The sequence below is a fragment of the Pantherophis guttatus genome, chromosome 8, assembly GCF_059756535.1.
Source record: "Pantherophis guttatus breed Tessera chromosome 8, ASM5975653v1, whole genome shotgun sequence".
Lineage (NCBI taxonomy): Eukaryota > Metazoa > Chordata > Lepidosauria > Squamata > Colubridae > Pantherophis > Pantherophis guttatus.
This window is the reverse complement of record NC_142070.1, coordinates 81,000,410-81,027,006: the sequence shown is the minus strand read 5'-3', so window position 1 is coordinate 81,027,006 and position 26,597 is coordinate 81,000,410. Positions and strand designations below refer to the sequence as shown.

Sequence of the window (26,597 nt, the reverse complement as noted above, 5' to 3'; positions counted from 1 at the left end):
CATTTTCACCGTAGGCCGGACATCGTCTTCCCATCGGAAATCCCGTTCCTCTTTGGCTCGTTTGTTTTCCAACTTCCAATACGGCTGATCCCAGGCAGGGGTGGGTTCTACTTACCTTTACTACCGGTTCGCAACGGGGCCGCACGCGCGCGCCCGAGCGAAGCGAGCACACAAGCATTTTGATGATGTCAGAGTCAGTGGGCGGAGCCTCCCGCCGGTTTTACTACCGGTTCTCTAGAACCGCTGCGAACTGGGGGCTACCCCTCACTGGTCCCAGGTCCGGAAAAGGCCAAGTGCGTCTGAATATTTCTCCCCGGATCTACAACAACTCAACATGGCCAACTCACCGCGGCCAACTTTCCATGGATAACTCTCTGTGGGACCAGAGTTACACCAATATCGAAGAAACGGTGGAATAGAATCATTTAAAAAAAAGGATGCCGAAGGAAGGACAAAACGAAATGGGAATGACAACAATGAAAACAGTGGCCTCCAGATAGTGGGGAGGCTGTTTTTGCCCTCCCCAGGCGCCAAGAAAGTCTCTGGAGCTTGGAGAGGGTGAAAAACAGGCTTACTGGGCCCACTGGTAACCTTTTGGCCATTGCGTGCCAAAAGTTGGGGGAGCATGGGGGGGTCACACGTGCATGCGTGAGGGTGTGGCGTGCCAGGGGGCATTGAATTATGGGTGTGGCCACACACACACGCAACCCCCCGCGCTCTCCCCGCTTTTGCCACGCAACGGCAAAAAGGTTAGCCATCACTGCACTAGTCAATCACAGCATTGCAGAAGTTTCTGGCGTTACGTGCTGGGCCATCACACACAGACACACACACACAGAGAGAGAGAAAATGGAAGCGGAATTCGAACCCTGTTCTGGAATTCAGTAGGAAGAAGAAGTTGCCTATCATTTTTGGACGTTTTGGGTTTTGCCTGTAAGCTTTTCATTTGGTCAATGGTGTGTAAATTGAATGGTTTTAATTTAAGAATAAACTATATTTTAAAATTACTCCGTGTCGTCGGGCAGCGTTTACTCAACAGGGATCCTTCTAGGCGGGACTCTTCATTCTCAACAAGTGGCGCATTCTGCAAATATTGATCCATCCCCAATTCTCTGACGATCGGTCGGTGAGCAGGTGAATGATTAACCCTCGTTGGAAGTGGTTGCAGAAGTTAAACTTATCCGAAAACGAAGCAAATTTGCATACATCCCAATGTTGCTTTAAGTTCCCATTTCATCCAGGCCTGAGATATAATTACTCCATGAAAACTCCAAGGTAGTTTTGTACTTTAATTTAAGCAAAAAAAAAAAAAAAGGAAAATTAGTGAAAGAGAAGAGGATGAAAATTTATATTTTTTCCATCACGCTTGCTCTGGTTTCGGGTCTGAGGAACGCTACTACTCGTCCGGTAAGTGTGTGTGTATATATATATCTGCTTGCTTTTAACATTTTCCCGGCTGAATCCGGAGTCAGAAAAATGAGAATTTTGGTAATGATATCGGGAACAGAACGGTGGGTTCCGAGAAATGATCCTTGTGGCCAAGACCTTGTCCTTCTTACAGAGACCCAGATCTTGCTAGCGGGAGCAGATAAGTCTTCGGCTTACAAATGATTCGTTTAGTGACCAGTGTTACAACAGCCCTGAAAAAAGTGACTTGGGACGGTCACTTTTGGTGTGACTTTTTTTTTCACACGACCGTGGCAGCGTCCCGTGATTAAAATTCAGAGTCTTGGCAACTGACTCATGTTTCTGATGGCTGCAGTGTCCTTGGGGGGGGGGAGGGATGTCATGTGGTTCGCTTTTGCGACCTTCCGACGAGCAACACTCAACGGGGAAGCTGGATTCACTTAACAACCGGGGCAGCTAATTTAACAGCTGCAGCGAATTCACTGTGGCAAAAAATGCCGTAAAATGGGACAAAACTCACTTGACCAGCGTCTCCCTTAGCTGCATAAATTTTGGACTTTGATGGCGGTCGTAATTCGAGGACTAGCTGGATTACAACTGGAAATGGAGTATGCGGTACGTAGGCCTTTGCACGTTAGGAAGGATTGGATGAAGCAGGTAGCGAGCAAAATCCTTGCCTGAAGAAATTCAGGCAATCCTCGGTTTATGACCACAAATAGAGTCCAAAATTACTGTTGTTAAGTGAGATGTTGCGTTTTGCCCAGGGGTGAGTTCTACTTACCTTTACTACCGGTTCGCATCGCACCTACACGTGCTCACTTCACTTGCACCCGCGCACGCTCTTCTGCACATGCCCAGAAGCTTCTACGCATGTGCAGATCACCTTTGATGACGTCCGGGTCAGTGGGCGGAGCCTCCCGCCGGTTTTCCTACCGGTTCGTCCAAACCGGGGGCAACCCACCACTGGTTTTGCCCCATTTCATTACCTTTCTCGCCAAAGTTGTTAAGTGAATCACTGCAGTTGGTAAGTCAATAACCCGGTCGTTGAGTGAATCTGGCTTCCTCCACTGACTTTGCTTGTCAGAAGGTCACCAGGACACAGCGACCGTCATAAATATGAGTCAGCTGCCAAGGGTCCGAATTTCGATCATGTGACAACCGGGGAGGCCGCCAGAATTGTTAACTATGAAAAAAGGTCATAACTCAAAGTCACTTTTATCACTGCTGTTGTAACTTCCAACTATGAAAAAAGGTCATAACTCAAAGTCACTTTTATCACTGCTGTTGTAACTTCCAATGGTCACTACATGAACTGTTGTAAGTCGAGGACTAACCTGGTGGCAGTCCTGCCCCTGCCCCTAAGACCTTCTCGTCCCTTGAACCTCTCCCTAAAAGAGACTAAAGAAAGCAATGATGGCCAGAGTGAAGGACCCAATTTATTTTGCAGGGGTCAAACTTTCCAAAACTTTCCAAACTTTCCAAAAAAAGTGTGGAAAATTAGTTTCAGAGTACAGGCCTTCTCCGGGAATCCCTCTCCCCCCCCCCCCCGCTTCTGTCCCAATGGCTTTGATGACGTGATGGATGATTGATTGACCAACCCGAGGAGAGCAAGAGAGGACACGGGCCTCAGGGAGAGAGAGAGAGAGAGAAATTGCCGGAACGAACAAGCTGAGGATTGTTTTGTCTCCAACCTGCTGGAGTCTTCGCCTCGCCCTTGTCTGAGGTCCCGAGTCTCTTTCCTCAACCCTGTTTCTATTAAATGCACCATGACATCCTTCAGCTTGCGTGGGAATTTCACCTTCCAAACTACGGAAGCAGGATAGTAAGTGAGATTTAACAACAGCAGCAACAACAGAGTTGGGAGGGACCTTGGAGGTCTTCTAGTTCAGGGGTCTGCAACTGATCTGTCCCTGTCCACACACACACACAAACACAGCCAGCCGAGGGTTAAGGAAACACTTTGGCACACACCCAGGTCTTTATCTCCAACTTGGCAGCGATTTACACACCGTCTGCCAAGTGCATTTATTTCCACAAAACAGAAAGATAAGATACTTAGTGTACAAAAGTCCAATCAGAATAATATTCCTCTCAGCAGTTTCCGGACGAGGCTTTAGTGACTATCCAAGGTTTACTTTTGTTCGTCACAAGGATCACTGGCCACCACCCTCTATTATATAGTCTCTGCGGTGTGGTCCAGTGACTCAGTTCTAATCCCTAGCACACCTCCTGAGCTGCTGCAATCGTTTATCACGCCTTCGGAGGCGTGCGTCCAGGAATGATGTCTCTCCCTCACTCTCATCCAAGCCACCTGTCTCCCTGCTAATCTCCTCTCCCTCGGCCGGCACCTGAGACAGTGCCAGAGGGGAGGGGCCTGGAGAGGGAGGCCTGGCTGACTCCTCTTCCTCATGCTCGGAGCTTTCTTCCTCCGATGGGACAGGCTCAGAGGGCGGGGCCACAACAGCAACCTTAAACACTCCGAGAGCCATTTGGACCCATTTCCCACAGAAAAGAAAACACCGGGAGCCACAAAACCCTTCCCGTGCCTGACTATTTCTCGAGCGGCCACAAAACGAGCACATGTAGTTGAATTAAATGTTCTGTTTTCTTCCGAAACTTTTCTTTTCTTGGACTTATCCATGGTTGGCCTACCGGGGGGTTGAAAAGCTCAATAAATTGCCTGCCGGTGGGTGTCACACATTAACAGTTGTGACGCATATTTTGAGCAACAGGGAGCCGCAGCAGAGGGGTGAAAGAGCCACATGCGGCTCCAGAGCTGCAGGTTACTGACTTCTGTCCTAGACCATTTCATTCAGGTGGCTGTCCGGTCTCTTCTTAAAAGCCTCCAGCGTTGAAGCACCCACAACTTCTGGTGGCAACTTCTGTCCCACTGATTGATTGTTCTAAGGGCCAGGAAATTTCTCCTTGGTTCTAGATTGGGTCTCTCCTTGGTTAGATTCCATCCGTTGCTTTGGAGAACAGGTTGACCTCCTCTTCCTTACGACAACCCCTGAAGTATTGGAAGACAGCTATGAAGTCACTCCTAGTGCTTCTCTTTCTTAGGCATGGAGTCCACCCATAATTTCATAATATAATAAGGTTGGAAGGGACCTTGGAGGTCTTCTAGTCCAACCCCTTGCTCAAACAAGAGACCTCATACCATTTCAGACAAATGACTGTCCAATCATCTTTAAAAAGCCTCCAATGATGGAGCAACCACAACTCCTGAAGGCAAGTCCTTCCACTGATTCATTGTCCTCACTGTCAGGAAATTTCTCCTTAGTTCTAGGCTGCTTCTCTCCTTGATGAGTTTCCATCCGTCGCTTCTTGTCCTGCCTTCAGGTGCTTTGGAGAATACGTCGACTTGCAATTTTGTCTTGCAAGTTTTAGAAAAGCTCCATGACTCTCAATTTCCAAGAAAAAACAACCACACCGTTTACTCTTTGGAGTCCTTTATGGCTTTGTACAGGAACAACAGAAATTTTGGACTCAATTGTGGTCAATTGTAGCCAAGGACTTACCTTGTATTTACCTACCATTCTCAATTTTAGAGCAAGAGACAGAGGATCTGTTTACTAAAAAAAAAAAAAAAGTCAACTAGTCACACAATTTACTCTTGAGAAATGGCTTCTTCAAAACAAATTTGCATTGCTATTATTCCTAGGAGGAAATAACAGCGGGCGCTAAGACGACAGCTGAACCGGAATATGAAATCTATCCACGCCAAGGTCCTGAAAAGAATGACGTGGAACAATCCGGTCAGAATTTAATTCTTTAATTGCTTACACACAGCAGACAGAATCTTGCCAGAGTCAACTCTCACTATTCTTTTCCTGATAGATATACACCCCAGGAGATACTAGGGAGTGGCTATCCTGACTCTTTCCTCTGCTTCCTATGTAGCTCTGTGCTGAGCTGCCTCTTTTCTCCTCCTTCCTTTTCCCCTTCCTGCTTTCTCCCCTTCCCTTTCCTATCCTACTTTCACTTTCACTTTCACTTTCTTTTCACTTTCCCTTTCACTTCCCTTTCCCTTTCCCTTCCCTACCTTTTCCTTCTCCTCCCTATCACACCTTTCTCTTCCCTTCCCTTCCCTACCTCTTCCCCTTCCCCTTCCTCTTCCCCTTCCCCTTCTCCTTCCCCTTTCTTTTCCTTTCCCGTTCCCTTCCCCTCCCTATCGCACCTTTCCCTTCCCTTCCCTTCCCCTCCCCCTTCCCCTTCCTTTCTCTTTCTTTCTGTTTCCCTTTCCCTTCCCTACCATTCCCATCCCCTCCCTATCGCACCTTTCCCTTCCTTTCCTTTCTCTTCCTTTCCCTTTCCCTTCCCTACCTTTCCCTTCCCACCTTTCCCTTCCCTTCCTTTCCCTTTCTCAATTCCTTCTCCCTTCCCTCCTTCTTTATTCTTCTTTCATTCAGAATTTTTGTACTGTTTTTAGCTCTGTCAAAAAAAACCCTTCCTCAGTAAAAATTATTTTAAAAAGAAAGAAGCGAATTAGAATTGTCACAGCAAGGACACTCCTGAAGAGAAAACGGTCAAGGGACCTCCAGACAGAGGAGAGCAGTGCAGTGAAGAACTGAGTCCCCAGAGGAGATCTCTCCACCTGGCCTCTAAAGGTCTGATCCTGGCTTGGTGGCCCAAAACAATCCTCCTTCCTTTTGTGCTGTTCATTAATACCCGGGGCCCGTCCGCTGTTGCCTTTCTTGATTTTCTCTTTCACTGCTTTGCTGTGTAGATGGTTCCCACGACTGCGGACGTAACCCTTGTAGAAATGGGGGCACGTGTTTCCGGGAATGTGACCAGTGTTCTCAGCGCTGCGTCTGTCCTGCTGAATTCATGGGGACACAGTGTGAAGTTGGTAAGCTGAGTCTCTATGGTTTTTATTTTGAAAAGGATTGGTTTTTCTGTGGAAAAAGATAAGATGTTTCTCTCCCCGTCCTGGAAGCTTCATCATTGGATGCTGTGGGAGATGGACAGTCATGGACATTTGGTTAGCTGAAATTCTCCACTGGGTCTATGACAATTCCCCACAGGGAACACACCATGGCCAACTCATTATGATCACCCACCATGGCCAACTCACCGTGGCCAACACACCACAGCCAACTCACCATGGCCAGCTCATTATAACCACCCACCATGGCCAACTCACCATGGCTAATACACCACAGCCAGCTCACTACGGCCAATACATCATGGCCAACACACCACAGCCAACTCACTATGACCACCCACCATGGCCAACTCACCATGGCCAACTCACCATGACCACCCACCGTGGCCAACTCACCGTGGCCAACTCACCATGGCCAATTCTTTATGGCCAACTCATCATTGTTTACACACCACAGCCAACTCACCATGGCCAACACACCATGGCCAACACATCACAGCCAACTCACCATGGCCAACTCACTATGACCACCCACCATGGCCAACTCACTGTGGCCAACTCACCATTGCTTACACACCACAGCCAGCTCACCACAGCCAACACACCATGGCCAACACACCATGGCCAACACACTATGGCCAACACATCACAGCCAACTCACCATGGCCAACTCACTATGACCACCCACCATGGCCAACTCACTGTGGCCAACTCACCATTGCTTACACACCATAGCCAGCTCACCACAGCCAACACACCATGGCCAACACACCATGGCCAACTCTCCATGTCAACTCTCCATAGCCAACTCACTACAGCCAACTTTCAACAACCAACTTGCTGAGGGACAGGAGTTACATGAATATCTAAGAAATTGTGTAATAGAATCATTAAAGAAAGGATAAAAGAGGAGGGACAGAACGAAATGTGAATGACAAACATTAAGAAATCTTTTAACTTTACTTTAAATGATTAAATTGAATTGTTGGATCCAGCTCTGATTGCAGAAATTGTGGTCCAGGCTAAAGGCTTCTCCGCTTTCCTCCATTACAGCGAAATGCTTTGATGAGACTCTGTATGAACACTTTGAGATTGGAGACAGTTGGGCCAGAGTCTACCAAGGCTCAATACAAGCGTGCACCTGTGTTAACGGCACAACCGACTGCCATCCGGAAATGTATACAGGTATTGCGGGGAAATGTTCATTAGAGCAGGGGTCTCCAACCTTGGCAACTTTAAGATCCGTGGGCTTCAACTCCCAGATGGCTGAGGAATTCTGGAAGTTGAAGTCCACAAGTCTTAAAGTTGCCAAGGGTTGGAGACCCCTGCACTAGAGGGCTCCCTTTGAGGCATTGGAAAGAGGCCAATCAATCAGAATAGAGCTGGAAGGGACGTTGCAGGAGATGGAGGAAGGGAGGGGGGGAGAAAGGAAGGAAAGGAAGGAAGGAAGGAAGGAAGGAAGGAAGGAAGGAAGGAAGGAAAAAGAAAAGAGAAAGAAAGGCAGGAAGAAAGGAGGGAGGGAGGGAGGGAGGAGGGAAGGAAAAGAAAGAAAAGAGAGGAAGAGGGAGGGAGGGAGGGAGGGAGGGAAGGAAGGAAGGAAGGAAGGAAGGAAGGAAGGAAGGAAGGAAGGAAGGAAGGAAGGCTGAGTCAACTTTGAGCCGGTCAGGAGGAAGGGAGGAAGGAAGGAAGGAAGGAAGGAAGGAAGGAAGGAAGGAAGGAAGGAAAAAGAAAAGAGAAAGAAAGGCAGGAAGAAAGGAGGGAGGGAGGGAGGGAGGAGGGAAGGAAAAGAAAGAAAAGAGAGGAAGAGGGAGGGAGGGAGGGAGGGAAGGAAGGAAGGAAGGAAGGAAGGAAGGAAGGAAGGAAGGAAGGAAGGAAGGAAGGAAGGCTGAGTCAACTTTGAGCCGGTCAGGAGGAAGGGAGGAAGGGAGGAAGGAAGGAAGGAAGGAAGGAAGGAAGGAAGGAAGGAAGGAAGGAAGGAAGGAAGGAAGGAAGGAAGGAAGGAAGGAAGGTTGGTTCAACCTTGAGCCGGTCAGGGTTGAACTTCGTGGCTGTGGGCAGTGTTAGCCTGCAGTGCTGCATTGTAACCACTGGGAGGGAAGGAAGGAAGGAAGGAAGGAAAGGAAAGGAAAGGAAAGGAAAGGAAAGGAAGGAAGGAAGGAAGGAAGGAAGGAAGGAAGGAAGGAAGGAAGGAAGGAAACGGGAGAAATGCCAAATTTCACTAGTGGCTGACTGTTTCCCAATATTTAAGGTGAAAACACCTAATCTCTGCAGGGGAGAATTCTTCAAACGTTTCTTCATCGTGGCCAGAGAAGTCTCAAAAAGGATCCACAGAAACACCAGTTCAAGCCGAAGCTGTGCTTCGTATTTTATCAGGGAAATGTCGGGTTTTTTAAGGGCCCCCTTTGCCTCTGCTTGGCTTCCCTCCAGGCTGTCCCTCGGACCCCTGCCTGCCTCGGGGCAGCCGCTCTTGCAGGAGGACCTTCTTCTCGGACACGACCGTCTGCGTGTGCAGCCACCTCTTCAGCGGGAGACACTGCAACATGGGTGAGCCCCCCCTCCACTCCTCCCTCCCCCCAGTTGTGACCGGTTGTGTCCAAAGTTGTGTCCACTTGGATTGGTTTTAATCTCCTTTTTTTTAAATCACGAGGCCCTCAGCTGCCCGCTTTGCGAGCGGGTTTATTTTTCCTTTGGCAAATTCAAATTCCCCTGCTGCACGCGCGGTCCTCAACTTACGACCACAATTGAGGCCAACATTTCTGTGGCCAAGGGAGAGGTTGGTGTGAAGTGCGTTTTGCCCCACGGCATGACTTTTCTTGCCACCGTTGCTAACTGAATCCCTGCCGTTGGTAAGTTAGGAATCCGGCTTTCCCCCCCTTTTTGACTTTGCTCGTCAGGAGGTCGCGAAAGCGGATCTCGTGACCCCCCTGGGATACTGTGACTGTCGTAAATAGGTGGCCAAGCGTCATAATTTGGAGCACGTGACCTCAGTGATGCGGCAACGGTCGTAACTGTGAAATACGGTCCCAAATCACATTTTTCAATGCCGTCATAACTTCAGTCACTAAATGAACTGCTGTAAGAAGACCTAAAACAAGATGGAGCGACGACATCAGTCCGTATGGCGGGCCCAATTGACCCAAAAGATAGCTCAGGACTGTCTTGGTTGGAAACAGGCAGAAGAGGCCTTCATCCTGCAGTGGACAGACAACGACAGGAATGATGATGATCACGATTGATGATGATCACGATTGATGATAATGATGTTTATGATCCTTTACAAAAGCCAAGTCGTTACAGAAGAAGCAAAGCCGGATCTGAGGTTTTCACGCGCAAAGCATAGGGTTAACTTTCCCTTGTTCCTATCCATCCCCTGGTTATCAACGAGTGTCCAGTTTGCTAACAAATTGTTTGAGTAACGGTCCCTTGTCTTCGCGGGCTGGGTGGTTCTGCGTTTCTTTGTGTGACCTTGGAACAGCCGGTGGTTTTCACCGGACGGCATAGTTTTGATTCCACATGCTAACTCTCCTCTTATCCCAACCCGGCAATTTCCCTTCCCCTTGTCGAGTATAGCAGGCCGACAGCAGGCAATGCGTGGCGTAGCAAGATGGCAGTCCTGATACAATGATACACCTCTTTCCATGCCCTATTACCGAGGCAGATACCCATATCCTACATCGGTGCCCTGGATATCCGTTTCAGAAATGGTATCCCTGCTCCACGAGCTCCGATACATTTCCGTCCGTGACTTTCCGCCTCCAAATCCATCTTCTCCATTTGAATTTTATTTACTGTATATCTCAGTCCGATATTAATTCCCAGTTCTGACACCTTCCTGTCAAAGCCAAGAATCAGAATAGAGCTGGGAGGGGTCTTCATTTCAGACAAGTGGCTGCCCAGTCTCTTCTTAAAAACTTCCAGTGATGGAGCAGCCACAACTTCTGGTGGCAAGCTGTTCCACTGGTTGATTGTTCTCACTGTTAGGAAGTTTGTCCTCAATTCCAGATTGTTTCTATCCTTGATTAGTTTTGATCCATTGCTTCTTGTCCTGCCTTCTGGTGCTTTGGAATAACTGACACTATGGATCGATTTTGATAAAACTATTGACTGGGATTTGACTAATGAGGGTCCAATCAATTTTGGGGGCACTGACTTGAATCTTTTGCCTTTCCTTCTTCATCAGCTCCGAATCAAAATTGTTATTTGGGTAATGCGACCAATTACCTGGGCCTGGCCAAGAAGACCATTTCTGGAGATGATTGTCTCCCGTGGACTTCTGACCTCTTCTCCTATGACGATCCTCAAACAAACACAGTGCAGCTGGGATTGGGCTCGCATTCCTACTGCCGGTAAGACGTCAGAGGAGTAACTCCTTTCTAAGAACAGCTTGGAGAAGTCTAGGAAGATACTCAATCATCCAGAGGGGCTTTTCCCAAAAGACAGGTGAAGACACTGTCAGCACTTCAAGCTGTCTTTACTCTAGTGCTGACATAAGAAGGAGGAGCGGAGGCGTCTGGAAAGGGACGTTTGACTTTTCACCTACTTATTTTCCCTGGAGATAATATCCCCTAGGAGATGGGATGGGAGGGGGGAAATTCCTTTGAGTTGGAGCAGTAGATAGGGGTAGAGTGACTTGGAAGATGGCCAATGAGTGCAGGGGAGTGGGGAACAGAAAGGGAGGGTTTTGGGTCTGGAAGTCAGTGTTGGCTACGATGAGTCAGACTTTGAATGTCGTGCTGAATAAATGGAAGTTTTCTTCAAAGACTTTGTTTGAAATGCAATTTATTTGAGACTACCTCGAAACCTGACAGACGCTTCTTGGATGAGAGGCAAAACATGGTTTCGCTTCTCAGTCAAGCCAAGCCAAGCATTCTGGCTGGGGGATTCTGGGAGTTGAAGTCCACAGGACACCCCTGCTGTATACGGCATCATCGGTTAACAGACTCCCTAAATTGCTGGCAAGACCATGGGCCAAGAAGAAGGGCCGTGCCAAGTGAGACAAAGAGTGAGGAGGGAGAGAAGACAAAGAGAAGGGAGAATCGATTTGAGTGATTTGAGACTCGAGACCCACCATTTAGGATGGCCCCTGGAGGGAGGGAATATGAGGAGGTTCCCACAAAGCCACCCCAGATGACAAAGAGGTCCCTCACAGATAGCTGGGCACCTCCTAAACACCAAGGAGCCACCATGGAGTCCTTTCCCCGTCCTTCCCTCTGACATTAGAAAATCCTAAATCAAATCCACATTTGAAGCACGGGAACTCCTAGCAAAACCAGAAGAAACCAGAAGATAGGGGGTTGGACAGAAATTTTGGAAACTAGGCAGTGGAAGAGGGTAGAGGTGGGAGAAATACCTAGATTGAACAGTCAAGAAGCAGATGCAGACAGAGATAAAGATCCGAGAGAAGAATATGGGAGGCAAGTCCAAAAAAAAAGCATAGCAATTAAAGTGTTGAAGCGGGCAAGAGACGATGGATAGAAGATTTCTCTTTTTTGTTGTAGTTCTGGTTTTCTTTTTCTTTTCTCTCTCTCTTTTTTTTTTAGGTAGGTGACATGACTAGAAGTTAGGTAGGATAGAAAGAAAACATTTTTTAATAAAGGTGACATGATTAAAAGTTAGAATAAGAGATAGAAATAAGAGAAGGGGGAATATTACCGTATGCCCTTTTATATAATAAAATAAAAGCAAAAGCAAGAGAAAGCATGGAATAATTGAATGACAAACTGCAACTTAATATAACTGTGTATCATTATTAAAAATATATAAGTTGATTGAATGTAATAACTATGATTAATTCTACTAGTTTTATTTGTATTAGAATGTATGACTGTGCCACAGTGTTCACTCATTGATATGTTTGTTTAAAAAAAAAAAAATTAAAAATAAAAAACTTAAAAAAAAAACAGAAGAAATCGAGCCTGGAAGTCAACGGATTACTCAAAGAGTTAATTCCTTAACTTTTTTCCAATGCCATAGAAGCCCAGATGAGGACGAGCAGCCGTGGTGCTATTTCATTAAGGATGGCAATCTGTCTTGGGGATACTGCAATGTGTCAGCGTGCCGTAAGTAACTTGTAAACTGCAGGATTCAACTTGGGTTGTACCACGAAATTAGCCCAAGGATCGACAGACGGGTTCTTAAATAAATGTATACTTTTTTTTAAAAAAAAAATTGCAGTTATCAATCAGTGTCACGTCAATATTAATCTTCGTGCCAATACTATCCCTTTAGTCAGTCTCTCCTCATTACAGGCAGTCCTTGATTTACGACTGCAACTGAGCCCGAAATTTCTGTCGTGAAGTGAGTTTGGCCCTCATTTTATGACTTTTCCGGCCACCATGGTGACGTGGATCGTTGAACTTTGTTATTAGTTGTTAAACGAATAACATGGTTGTTCAATGAAGCCGGATTCCCCGTTGACTTTGGTGATCAGAAAGGTCGCAAAAAGGAGATCGCGTGACCCCCCGGGGCACTGCAACAGTCATAAGTACATGCCAGTTGCCCAGAGTCTGAATTTTGATTGCGTGACCACGGGGAGGCCGCAACGGTGACACATGTGAAAAACAGTCCTAAGTCTCTTTTTTCAGTGCCGTGGTAACTTTGAATGGTCACTAAATGAACTGTTGTATGTCAAGGACTGCCTTTATTACAGAAGGCTTAGCAAGGACAGGTTCCTCCCTTCTAGAATAACGGTAAAAGATTCGCTGTCCAGTTGTGTACGACTCTAGGGCCCGGTGCTCATCTCCGTTTCTAGGAAAAAGGAGTCCACATTGTCTGGAGACTTTTCCGTGGTCATGTGGCGAGCATGGCTACATGTCAAAGCAGCCCGGAACACGGTTATCTTCCCACCAAAGTGGTACCTATTGATCTATTTGCATTTGCATGCTTTCGAACTGCTAGTGGGCTGGAGCTGAGACAAGGACGGGAACTCACCCTGTCGCCAGTGGTGGGACTTGAATAACTTAACAACCGGTTCTCTGGCTGGGTAGGCATGGCCGGTTGGTCATGTGACTGGGTGGGTGACATCACTCACCACACCCAGCCCCGCCTCCCGGCCACTGGCCTCAAAGGCAGAGGTAGGATTCAGCCGGTTGGGTCTAATCCCACCACTGGCTGGCCCCTCCCCCTCCCATTTTTCGACTTGTTTTTTTGCCTGTTTTTTGGTCATTTTGGCTGTTTTGGGGGCCATTTTTAGCTGGTTTTTGGGCAATTTTCAGGTGGGTTTTTGGGCTGTTTTTCAGCCATTTTGGGGGCTGGTTTTCAGGTCATTTTTCAGGCCATTTTCAAGATGTTTTTTGGGTTGTTTTCATGCCGTTTTTCAGGCTGTCTTTTGGAGAGTTTCAGGCCATTTTGGGGGGCATTTTTGGCCACTTTTTGGGTTATTTTCAGTCAGGTTTTTGGTCCATTTTTCAGCCATTTTGGGTTGGTTTTCAGGCCATTTTGGGGCTGTTTTCAGGCTTTTTTGGCCCAAAAAACAGCCTGGACAACAGCACAGAAAATGAGCGGGAGCAGGGCCAGCCAGAGGTGGGATTTGCCGGTTCGCCCAACTGCACAATTTCTTAACTACTGGTTCGCTCACCTCTGCCTGTCGCGTGGCGCTCGCGTCTCGAACCCGGGCTATCAGCTGATAAGCTCAGCAACTTCAACCACTGAGCCATCATGCCTCCCCACCCCCGTACAATAACATTCTGAAAAGCAAACGGAAGGAAAAACCAGTAAGGAAATAAAGTGATTCCTTATCCCCTCCCTTCTTTCAGAAAGTGGGCGCAGGCAGCCGCCACCGCCGCCGCCAAACTTTTTTCCAGAAGCCGATGAGCTTGCCACGGTCAAGAAGTCGTGTGGGAGGAGGCACAAGAAGCAGAAGTTTGTAAGACCCAGGATTGTGGGGGGATCTTCTGCCTTGCCAGGATCCTACCCCTGGCTGGCCAGCATCAACGTCGGCAGGAATTTCTGTGCCGGAAGCCTCATTCGCTCCTGCTGGCTGGTCACATCGGCCCACTGTTTTGCTCACAGGTGAGGCCGCTCAATTCGTTGATGGGTCTCAAACTCTGAATTTCTTTCCAGCGATGTTCTTCTGGGAGCTAATTGGTCAGGAAGGGCCCAGTGCAAATGTTTTCCCTGAGCTCTAAAATGGGCCAGACAGTCGTCCTCCTGTTCCTCTTCCTTTTTCCCTTCTTCCTCCTCCTTTCTCCTCCTCCTCCTTTCCATCTTCCTCCTCCTCTCCTTCTCCTTCTCCTTCTTCCTCTTCCTCCTCCTTTCCCCCTTCCTTCTATTCCTCCTCTTTTCCCTCCTCCTCCTCCTCCTCTTCTTCTTCCTCTCCTCTTCCTTTCCATCTTCCTCCTCTCCTTATTCTTCTTCCTCTTCCTCCTCCTTTCCCCCTTCCTTCTCCTCCTCCTCTTTTCCCTCCTCCTCCTTTCCATCTTCCTCCTCCTCTCCTTCTGCTTCTTCTTCTTCCTCTCCTCCTCCTTTCCCTCTTCCTCCTCCTCCTCTTCTCTTTCTCCTTTCCCTCTTTCTCCTTCTCCTCTCTCTGCTCCTGCTTGCAGGGACCTCCTCCAGTTGCCCCATTGAGTGCAGCGTTGTATGCAGGAGGGTGACAGAAGAATCCCAGATGTCACCCCCAACCTCCACCCCTCAACCCTTTTTAACATGTGCTGCGGCGGCCATCCTGATGTTTTGACCCCACCCTATGGCCACCTCTGCTCGCATCCAGCTCCCAGGGGACTGAAGCAAGGAGGTAGGAATGTTGTGGAATGATGAGACCAACGCAACATTTCTAGGTTAGTCAGAGACAGTGTATTGCGCAATAGGTTCAGAGCCAGTTTTATACATGAAGCTTTGAACAACTTATGATTCTGAGACCACAGTTTTATACATTTTCAAACAAAGGATTCTGTTAACTCAGCAGTTTATATGATCATATACATTTGTTATATTTAATTGACATTTCCTAATTACTAAAGTTTCATATTATTCTTGCCAAACAATCATAATTCTTCTGTAAATTACTGGAGCATAGATTCAAATTATCTTCTGTTGATAAATGACTTATAGCTCATGTGGATCCCCTTGACCTAACCAACCTTTAAGCTGTATGTCATTAGAATGTTCCTTTCTTCTGACAATTTACAGGCCTCCTAAAAGTATCAAAAGGATTTTGGCTGAGTTTGTAATTTTTCCAACCGGATGCATTGCTTTTTAGACTAGAGTGAATAGAAAGTTATCCAGTGGTCATCTATCAGAGCCCGCTTCATTTACATTAGGAGAAGCGTGGAGCCCCATCGTTCAGCAGGCAGAGAAGCCGGAAGGGAAGGCTGCATCTCACAGACCTTCTGGGTTAGGCCCGGGGAAAATCTCTGCGCAGGTGGAAAACTTTGGATGCTAGAAGTGGCATCCTTACCTTTGCCTTTGGCTCTGAGAAAGTTTGGGTCAGTGATCAACTGCCCCGACGGTGGGGTGGAGGCTCAGGATAGGGTGCCATTAACAGGGCTTTCTCGTTCCCTTCAGCCCGCTGACCTCAACCATCCACGTGGTTTTGGGCCAACATTTTTTTAACAAAACGACAGACGTCACTCAAGAGTTTAAGATAGAGAAGTACATCCTGCATCCCAACTACTCCGTGTTCAACCCAACCGAAAACGATATCGGTGAGCTCTTTTTCTCTACTGCCGCGTAAAGCAGTGGTCCCCAATCTTTTCGGGGATGGTTTTGCACACACGCTGTTTTCACAAATACAGCTTTGTGCAAGCGCACATGCGCTCGCGCAGCACTTCTGTGGTCCGGTACCAAACGGGCTGCAACCCAGCACTGGGCCATGGACTGGAGTTGGGGACCACTGATATAAAGACTGAATTCCATTTATTGGATCAAGAGTAGAGTAGAGTGGAGTGGAATGGAGAAGAGAAGGGAAGGGAAGGGAAGGGAAGGGAAGGGAAGAGAAGAGAAGAGAAGAGAAGAGAAGAGAAGAGAAGAGAAGAGTGGAATGAAGTAGAGGAGAGGAGTAGAGTACAGTAGAGTGGAATGGAATGGAATGGAATGGAGTAGAGTGGAATGGAGTGGAGTAGAGTAGAATAGAGTAGAATGGAATGGAATGGAGAAGAGAAGAGAAGAGGAGTAGAGTAGAGTAGAGTAGAGTGGAATGGAGAAGAGAAGAGAAGAGTAGAGTAGAGTAGAGTAGAGTAGAGTAGAGTAGAGTAGAGTAGAGTGGAATGGAATGGAGAAAAGAGAAGAGGAGAAAAGAGGAGTAGAGTAGAGTAGAGTAGAGTAGAGTAGAGTAGAGTAGAGTGGAATGGAATGGAGAAAAGAGAAGAGGAGAGAAGAGAAGAGGAGTAGAGTAGAGTAGAGTAGAGTAGAGTAGAGTGGAATGAAGTAGAGGAAAGGAGTAGAGTAGAGTGGAGTGGAATGGAATGGAATGGAGTGGAGTGGAGTAGATAACAGAACAGAACAGGACAGGACAGTTGGAAGGAACCTTGGAGGTCTTCTAGTCCAACCCCCTACTCAGGCAGGAAATCCTACACCATTTCAACCAAATGGTTCTTCTTGAGAACCTCCAGTGTTGGAGCAGCCACAACTTCTGAAGCCAAGTCATTTCACTAATTTTCCTCACTGTCAGGAAATTCCTCCTTAGTTCTAAGTTGCTTCTCTCCTAGATTAGTTTCCACCCGTTGCTTCTTGTCCTGCCCTCAGGTGCTTTGGAGAATAGCTTGACTCCCTCTTCTTTGTGGCAGCCCCTGAGACATTGGAACACCGCTATCATGTCTCCCCTAGTCCTTCTTTTCATCAAACTAGACATACCCAGTTCCTGCAACCGTTCTTCATATGTTTTAGCCTCCAGTCCCCTAATCCTCTTTGTTGCTCTTCTCTGCACTCTTTCTAGAGTCTCCACATCTTTTTTCCATCTTGGCGACCAAAACTGGATGCCATATTCCAGGTGTGGCCTTACCAAGGCATTATAAAGCGGTATTAACACTTTAAGTGATCTTGATTCCATCGCTCTGTTAATGCAGCCTAGAACTGTGTTAGCTTTTTTGGCCACTGCAGCACATGGCTGGCTCATTTTTAAGTGATTGTCCACTGGGACTCCAAGGTCCCTCTCACAGTTACTACTATTGAGCCAGGTACCACCTATACTGTGTCAGAATATTCATGACTGGGAAGACATGGTAACAAGGTCAGCCAATGAATAGACATAGCAACTAAGTCAGCCCATTGGGAGCTAAGACAGACTGGAGCCAGGACATGTCTTAGTCTGCAGCTTCTGATTCTGTGCAGAGAAAGAGAAACTGAAACCAGTGTGTGTTAAGCTCTGAGCTGCTGTACTCTGTGTGTGAACACGTCTGCTGATCTGAGCTGACAAATCAACTGTTGGTATTGTAAATATACTTTATGCATTATGATGAATATAAAGAAGTTAATGAATCCGGCTGATTCAGTTATCTGTGCGTGCTTCTTGATTTGATTTTTGCAAGAAACTCTGACATACTGTACCTGCGCATTTGGCTTTTCTGTCGTTTCAGTATAGAATAAGCACTAAGGCTGTGGGGCAGAAGGCAATCTAATGATAATTCACTCTCTTACACCTTCAACCTGTTCTTCCCCTCTCTTGCAGTTTTAATTAAACTGAAGAAAATCAAGCAACGCTGCGCGGTGAGATCCCGGTTTGTTCAACCCATATGCCTGCCAGAAGCTTCCATGTCCTTTCCAGACCATTACAAATGCTACGTTGTCGGATGGGGATACCTGCACGAAAGTAAGAGATGACCGTTGGGGAAGCTGATCACCCCCTATAGCCAGGAGTTTCAGCTGACACTAGGACGATCTTCATGATGTCTGCACATCACACTCCGTTTTTAGATAGCGGATGTTTTCAATAGAGCCCTGGTGGCGCAGTGGTTAGAATGCGGTATTGCAGGCCGACTGCCTACTGCCAGGAAGTTCGACCCTGACTGGTTCAAGGTTGAACCAACCTTCCTTCCTTCCTTCCTTCCTTCCTTCCTTCCTTCCTTTCTTCCTTCCTTCCTTCCTTCCCTCCCTCCCTCCCTCCCTCCCTCCCTCCCTCCCAGTGGTTACAATGCAGCATTGGAGGCTAGCACTGCCCACAGCGAGTAGTTCGATCCTGGCCAGCTCCAAGGTTGACTCAGACTTCCGTCCTTCCAAGGTCGGTCAAATGAGGCAAATGCTGGTCATACTTTAGAACATACAAGGGTGCCTACCAAAAAGTGGGAGGGGCATTTCTAATAATTTCTTACTAAAACTCTTGTGGGGGGGTCTATGACAATTCACCATAGCCAACTCACCACGGCCAACTCATGAAGGCCAACCCGCCATGGCCAACTCATCATGGCCAACTCCCCATGGCCAATACACTACGGCCAACTCAACATGGCCAACTCACCACGGCCAACTCACCACAGCCAACTCACCACAGCCAACTCACCACAGCCAACTCATGAAGGCCAACCCGCCATGGCCAACTCGTCATGGCCAACTCCCCATGGCCAACTCAACATGGCCAACTCACTGTAGCCAACTCACCATGGCTAATTCTCTACGGTCAACTCACCATGGCCAACTCATCATGGCCAACTCACCACGGCCAACTCACTACAGCCAACTTCCCATGGCCAATTCACCATGGCCAACTCACCATGGTCAACTTACCACAGTCAGCTTGTTGCGGGACGACTCACTGTGGGAGAAGAGTTACCCTAATCTCAAAGAAATAGTGGAATAAAATCATTGAAGAAAGGTTGCAAAAGGAGGGACAAAATGCAACGGCAAAATTGAATTGTTAAATTGCCCTGCGCTGAGTTGTCCCATGGCAAGTGGGCAATGACAAGTTGGTGACTGCGAGTTGTCCCATTCTGTTTGTGGGTGCCCTTCTCAGGCCCAGCTGCTGTTCCTCAGACTTATTTTCTTTCTCGTCGTTTGAGCAGATTCCTCCAGATACTCCAATGTGGTGCAAGAAGCATTAATTCCGATTATCCCAGATTACAAGTGTCAAAACGCGGACGTTTATGGCGCTGAAATCAGCGAAAATATGTTCTGCGCTGGTTACCTCGACGGCAGATCAGACGCTTGCCAGGTAATCCTCTTGAGTTTCTGCAGGAATTAGCCCCAGGGGTGGAGTCTGGGCAACTGAATCGAGTTAGCAGAGTGTTTACTGGCCGGATACTTTTCCTGTCGCCAGTACGGAGTTTTGTTCAGCAGATAATATTCTCATTGCTCCCAGAGAGAGAAATATCTGCCTCTACCTAGGATCGAGCTCACAGCCTCCTAACTGTGAGGCGAGAGCTCCACTTTTAGGCCACCATATATACCCGTCTGTGTGTGTGTGTGTGTGTGTTTGTGTGTGTGTGTATTTACAGCATTATAAAGCTCCATTGAAGTGGCTGCAATAATTCTCCTAGGGATTGTATAGCCAGCCATTGCAATATTTTATCCTTTTTTTTACGTCTCGCCACATTTTATGCTGGCCGTTAACAAAAATAGTAAAATCCGCAAAAGGGTCAGATTTGGGGGGAAATAAAGTGAGCTTGAACCGTGCGCTCTGGTCTTTATAGCGTGTAAAATAACTTTGCAACTTTTTAATAGTAACAGAGTTGGAAGGGAACTTGGGGGTCTTCTAATCCAGGGGTCCCCAACCTTTCGGACCTCAGGGACCACTTAATTCATAATTTTTAATCCCGCGGACCACGAATATGATCTGCCTAATGACCGGCTGGGTGGGCGTGGCTAGGTGGTCATGTGACTGGGTGGGCGTGGCCAACTCGATGTCACATCGAGGGCGCCTCGCCGGCCTCTACTCGCCCCTCCCTTCCCAGTTACTCCTCGCCTGCCCGCCCGGGCTCCTTAGGGCCCCAACAGGGAGCAATTGTTGGAGCTAAGCAGCCGCCACGAGAAAGAGTCGGCAAAACAGCTCAGTTCAGATTGGATCCGACCGAGAAGGAGGCTCAGCAGAAGCACCTCACTGAGGACTAAGAGCATAGGCTTTCCAAGCAGAGGGAAGACCTGCGGGAGTGCAAGGCCAGGTACCGGCACCCGGAGGCTCAGCGGGTTGAGATGGTCAGCCAGTTCCAGGCCATGATGCAGTCCCACTGGAACAAGGCCCTCCGGCTCTTCGCCACCAGCGGCTCTTCCCTCCAGCCTTCGCCCAAAGCCCCCCACCAGGAGGCTGAAGCAGACCCCGAGTCGTAATTTCTGCCCCCCTCCGACCTGCACAAAAAGTCCCCGAAGGGGGAGACTCTCTGCAGAGCAACACAAACGTTCATGGCACGTATCCGGCCCAGGCGCCGTAAGTTGAGGACCCCTGATTTAGTGCAATATGAAAAATGCGAATAATTTTTCTGCGGACCACCCAAATTTTCTCGCAGCCCACCAGTTGGTGACCTCTGATCTAGTCCAACCCCCAGCTCACACAGGAGACCTGGAGTAGGGATTCAAACCGCCAAACTGCCGATTTTTCTGGCCGACAAGCTCAGTGTCCTAGCCACTGAGCCACCTGGTCCGTTTGGCTTCAGTTTTCTCTGGGTTGAGGTTCCCAAGGAATTTGGGAATCTAAAAGAAATAGTTCCTCCCCAGGAGCCTTAATGGTTCCGTACAAATGCGGCCAAGTTTGATCTGGTTGGGTTCTTTGCCTATCAGCCAACGATCCCATCACCGGATGCAACCGCCTGCTGGGGTGTGCGATTTTTACCGAAACCGATGCTTTTCCCTGGCTTTTAGCCGGGAGTTTGTGGGGGCCACTGGTGCACACGCCCAGTCCGGCTTAAGCCTAAAAAAATATATATTGGAGGTTCTGCGGTTCTCTCCGTTTCTTCTTCTGAGATTCGGTGCCATCCCTCCTTTTCCTCCCACGGCAGAGCCTGGCTTGGGGTTTCATTGGCTGAGTTAGGATCAACTCTGATACCCAAAAGAGAAGGAATCTGGAAATCCATCCACAGCTTTTCGCTGTACCCCAAGAAGTCTTTGGGGGGGGAGGGGAGTTACTGAAGCTCAGGTCCCTCTCTCCCACCTTTCCTCTCTCCCTCCCTCCCTCTTTCTTTCTTCTTTCTTTCTTTCTCTTTCTTTCTTTCTTTCTTTTTCTTCTTTCTTTCTTTCTTTCCTGTTTTCCTTCCTTCCATCCTCTTTCTTTCTTCCTTTTTCCTTTCACTTTTTCTACTTCTTTATTTCCTTCCTTCCTTCCTTTTCTTTCTTTTCCTTCTTTCCTCCCTCCCTTTCTTTCTTCCTTTTTTCTTTCACCTTTTTCTACTTTATTTCCTTCCTTCCTTCCTTCTTCTTCCTTCCTTCCTTCACTCCCTCCCTCTTTCTTCCTTTTTTCTTTCACTTTTTTCTACTTTATTTCCTTCCTTCTTCCTTCCTTCCTTTTCCTTCCTTCCTCCCTCCCTCCCTCTTTTCCTCTTTCTTCCTTTTTTCTTTCACTTTTTTCTACTTTCTTTCCTTCCTTCTTCCTTCCTTCCCTCCCTCCTTCCCTCTCTCTCTCTCTTTCTTTCTTTCTTTTCTCTTTCTTTCTTTCTTTCTTTTCTCTTTCTTTTCTCTTTCTTTCTTTCTTTTTTCTATTTTTTTATTTCCTTCCTCCCTCCCAACCATATTGCTTCCCGTTCTGAGCTGTGCATTTTAGGGAGGTCTTTGAAGGAAGGAAATCTGAGCTGGGCCTCTGTTGAGCTAACCTAGGGAGTTTGTATTACTTTGATTTTTTTTTAATTTCCCAGCTGCATCCAGCTGTTGGCTCTTGCTCAGTTTGAACATGGAAGAGGAGTGGGGTTATGAGAGTTTGGAGGCTCTGCCTTCCCCACTTTCGCCTGTCCCCACCCCCTTATGTCTTCTCCTATCAAGGGAGCCACTTGCCTCTGGCTTTTACCATTTTTTCATTGCTTTTATCTTCCCTTGTGGGCCCAACTTCCTTCTCCCCTTTAGCTTTTCTAGTTGTTCCCTCTCCATTTTTGTTCTACCTTTGACCTTAACCAAAAACTTTTGAGCGGCCAAACAATTCGCTCAGCAGCCCATGTCTTTTCCCCTCATTGAAATGATGGATTTCCAGGATCCTCTTTTTCCCAATTCACGAGGACCGTTTCCATATTCACAGAGATATTCAGGTGCGCTGAGGGGATCTACCCATCCGGTGCCCCACAGCTGAAACACAGCTGAAACACAGCTACCATTAGAAGTTAGAAAGAAAGAAAGAAAGAAAGAAAGAAAGAAAGAAAGAAAGAAAGAAGGAAGGAAGGAAGGAAGGAAGGAAGGAAGGAAGAAAGAAAGAAAGAAAGAAAGAAAGAAAGAAAGAAAGAAAGAAAGAAAGAAAGAAAGAAAGAAAGAAAAAGCCTGGTTGGCTGAGATTTATGATGTTGCTTAGCTCTTCCATCTACAGAAGAGACCGCAATTAAAAAAAAAATACTAGATTGTGTAGGAATGGATAGGTTGACATCAGTGGTGAAATGCACTTATCTTTGCTACCGGTTTGGGAATGTGAACGCACGTACCTCTTCTGCACATCTGCAGAGCCCTATGTACATGCGCATAGGGTCAAAAACGGGACGTAATGATGTAATGACATCCCAGTGGGTGGGCGGAGCCTCCCGCTGCCAGCACTACCGGTTCGCACGAACTGGCTAGATCCAGCTGGATTTCACCGCTGGTTGACATTAAAGATAAAGGATAAAGAAGATACGGAATATTTTCTAACATGGAACTTGTTTTATCCCTATCAAGCCATATCAATGGCTTGATATGAAAATAGAGATTAGAAATCGGATAAATATTATTATGGGTAAGCAAATTGATCCAGACAATACACTGTTTGCAAAGCACTTATGGATGTAAAAGAAAAATGTATAAATAAACTAAAAAACAAACAAACACCAAAAACAAGTTACAGAAAAAACACAAAAGGATAGAAAACTCTGGTTGGCTGAGGTTTGTGATGCTGCGTAGTTCTTCCATTTACTTCCATGTTCCCCTCTGTGTCCCAGGGAGATTCGGGAGGACCCCTCGCCTGCGAAAGGGACGGAGTCTTCTACCTCTACGGAATCGTCAGCTGGGGTGACGGCTGCGGCAAAGCCAGGAAGCCAGGAGTTTACACCAAGGTGATCAATTACATCAATTGGATCAACCAGGAGATACATCGCCCGCCCAAAGGATAAGGAATGATGGCTTCATAGAGGGACCGATCCCCTTCGCCTGGTACCCATGGGACAACTTCCCAAATCGGTCTTCTTGACAATACCAAATGCTCTTTCTACCAAACTTTTCTTTTTCTGGTGCTGGCAGAACTAGGGGAAAAAAAAGCGGACTCTAAAAATCCAAGATGTCCTTCAAGGAACTCAGGATTTCTCGTTTTGGTGCTTTGGGGCGGACTTGCCATTCTTCCCTTGGGATTTCTGCCTGATTTCCGATGAACGGCGTCGGAGAGGGCCGATGGGTGGCTCCTCTGGTGGGTCAGAATAACAGAATTGTTATTCTCAGAATTCTCAGGCCGGAAACCGTAGACCAGTGATGGGGAAGGATACTGCAAAATCCCCATCCTCTCCCCACTCCTGGGGGAAAGGATATTGCAAAATCTCCATTCCCACCCCACTCTGGGGCCAGCCAGAGATGGTATTTGCCGGTTCTCCGAACTACTCAAAATTTCCGCTACCGGTTCTCCAGAACCTGTCAGAACCTGCTGGATTTCACCCCTGGCCCTAGACCCTTTCAGACAAATGGTTGTCCGATCTCTTCTTAAAAACTTCCAGTATTGGAGCATTCGCAACTTCTGGAGGCAAGTCCATCCACTGATTAATTGTTCTAACTGTCAGGAAATTTCTCCTTACGTCTAGGTTGCTTCTCTCCTTGGTTAGTCAACTTAGGCCAGGAGAGATTCGTAACCCAACAGAGAAAATGCCAGGAACAAACTTATCAATTTAGGAGCATTTACTGTATGTATAGATCAATGAAAAAGTTTTTTGTTTTTTTTAATTAAAAGGGATATAACAAATAATCTTTACCGAGCGGTATTAACAATGAACGAACTCATTTCAAATTTGAAAAAGACGTAAACATACAAAATCATATTTTAAAAAGACAGTTTGCAAACATTTTTTTTTTTTAAAAAAGTCATATTTGTCTCAAAGAAGGAGAACAACAAGTTGCGTTGTAGAGACTTTGAGTATTCGGAGCTGCGCCGTTCCTTGGGAATACGAATGTTTTATTGCGAAAAAATCAAACTGATGAATTAATCGACGGGGTGGAGAGCTTCTTTTTAACAATTGCAATTTTTTTTTCTTTTCTCTTATGGGCTCTGATGTCCCTCATGCCAACCTCATTTTTTTTATGTTCTTTGTTTGAAAAGTTTTAACCTGCTCTGGGCCCTACTGGGTACCGTCTCCTAGCTTCTGGCTTGCCTCTCCGTCACCTCAACCCTGGAGAGCCTGGATTATAGGAACTGAACTCTCCTTTCTCAGGACTTGTCTTGGAGCCCAAGTTGAGATCCTTTCCTAGAGTTGGGTTGGGTGTATCTTCCTCGAGAGCCTCAACAGACTCTGAAGAAAAGAAGTTGGAAGGGACCTTGGAGGTCTTCTAGTCCAACCCCCTGCTCAAGCAGGAAACCCTAGACAAATGATTGTCGAACCTCTTCTTAAAAACCTCCAGTGTTGGAGCACCCATAACTTCTGAAGGCAACATCTGTTCCACTCATTACTTGCTAAGAAATTCGTCCTTAGTTCTAAGTTGCTTCTCTCCTTGATTAGTTTCCACCCATCTTCTTGTCCTACCTTCAGGTGCTTTGGAGAATAGCTTGACTCTCTCCCTACTTTGTGGAAGCCCCTGAGATATTTAAACAATGCTATTATTTCACCCCTAGTCCTTCTTTTCATCAAAGTAGACATACCCAGTTCCTGCAACCATTCTTCATATATTTTAGCCTCCCTAATCATCTTTGTTGCTCTTCTCTGTGCTCTTTCTAGAGTCTCCATATCTTTTTTACATCATGGGGACCAAAACTGGATGCAATATTCTAAGTGCGACCTTACCAAGGCATTACAAAGTGGTATTAACACTTCGTGTGATCCTGATACTTTCCCTCTGTTAATTCAGCCTAGAATTGCGTCAGCGTTTTTGGCAGCCGAGGCTTCCGTGAGAATCCACCAGAACCAACGTCTCCCCAATCACTGGATTTCCTCATTCTTTGCACACGAATCAGCACTGGGGAAGGAATTTGAGTTCCCTGGCTCCTTGCTCACCTTCCTTATTTCTCAGCTCTGTCTTCAAATCTCAGACTATCTTTCTCTCCAGACACATCAGTCTCTGTTGTGTCTATGATTCATTCGGTCACTGTCCAGAGTGGCTCCATTCAGATATTCTTTCCCTGGCCATCCAGAGGATATAATAGGTAGGTCATGGCTCTTTCTCTCTTTCTCTCTCTTTCTCTCTCGCTTTCTTTCTCTCTCTTTCTCTTTTTCTTTCTCTCTCTCTCTCTCTTTCTCTCTTTCTTTCTTTCTCTTTTTCCCTTTCTCTCTCTCTCTCTCTTTCTCTCTCTTTTTTCCTCTCTCTCTTTTTCTTTCTTTCTCTCTCTTTCTCTTTCTCTCTCTTTTCTTTCTTTCTCTCTTTCTCTTTTTCTTTCTTTCTCTTTCTCTTTCTCTCTTTCTCTTTCTTTCTCTTTCTTTCTCTTTCTCTCTCTCTTTTTCTTTCTTTCTCTTTCTCTCTTTCTCTTTCTCTTTCTCTCTCTCTCTCTCTCTTTCTTTCTCTCTTTCTCTCTTTCTTTCTCTTTTTCTTTCTTTCTCTCTCTTTCTTTCTCTCTCTCTTCTCTCTCTTTCTCTCTTTTCTTTCTCTCTTTCTCTCTCCTCTCTCTCTCTTTTTCTTCTTTCTCTCTCTCTCTTTCTTTCTTTCTCTCTCTTTCTCTTTCTCTCTCTCTTTCTCTCTCTGTTGCTGCTGTCGCTTTTCTACCTTTCACACAAAAAGTTACAACACAGCTCAGAGTACCTGCATGCCGATCGATTGACGTTTGCGCCATCAAACGACAATCAAACTCTTTGCCATCGCCTAGGGCGCGAGGCCTTCTCCAGAACGAAGCCGTACCTAGAGAAAATCGAAGCACGCCGAGAAAGGCGGCATTAAAATCCCACATTCTCATCCTTTCCAACGTGAACCTATTTAACGAGTGGCAGAAGAGACCAGGAGAAATGTTCAATCTCCCTTCCATCACAGCTCCTGTTGCCCTCACAACCCTCTTGCCTGCTCCATCTTCTGAAGTCAAGACCTCTTGTATAAAAGGTAAAAGTTCCCCTCGCACCTATGTGCTAGTCGTTCCCGACTCTAGGGGGCGGTGCTCATCTCC

At 46.9% G+C, this 26,597-nt stretch overlaps 1 protein-coding gene across 1 annotated transcript; it reads left to right on the top strand.

The window, feature by feature from the left end:
- Window positions 1-1,262: 1,262 nt before the first annotated feature.
- HGFAC (HGF activator) lies at window positions 1,263-23,530 on the top strand. Its single transcript, XM_087875542.1, has 12 exons — window positions 1,263-1,407; window positions 5,072-5,165; window positions 6,137-6,259; window positions 7,349-7,480; window positions 8,723-8,839; window positions 10,476-10,641; window positions 12,269-12,354; window positions 14,050-14,305; window positions 15,797-15,936; window positions 17,898-18,038; window positions 19,225-19,373; window positions 23,257-23,530. The coding sequence occupies exons 1-12, from the start codon at window positions 1,339-1,341 to the stop codon at window positions 23,425-23,427; spliced, it is 1,644 nt and encodes a 547-aa protein (XP_087731668.1). The 5' UTR covers window positions 1,263-1,338; the 3' UTR covers window positions 23,428-23,530.
- Window positions 23,531-26,597: the final 3,067 nt, after the last annotated feature.

Bases quoted from the DNA above. Each gene is read 5' to 3' on its own strand.
- HGFAC (XM_087875542.1), top strand. From the start codon at position 1,339: ATGAAAATTTATATTTTTTCCATCACGCTTGCTCTGGTTTCGGGTCTG. The intron at 10,642-12,268 runs GTAAGACGTCAG...CCAATGCCATAG, and splicing joins GGCTCGCATTCCTACTGCCG to AAGCCCAGATGAGGACGAGC. The intron at 12,355-14,049 runs GTAAGTAACTTG...CCCTTCTTTCAG, and splicing joins CTGCAATGTGTCAGCGTGCC to AAAGTGGGCGCAGGCAGCCG.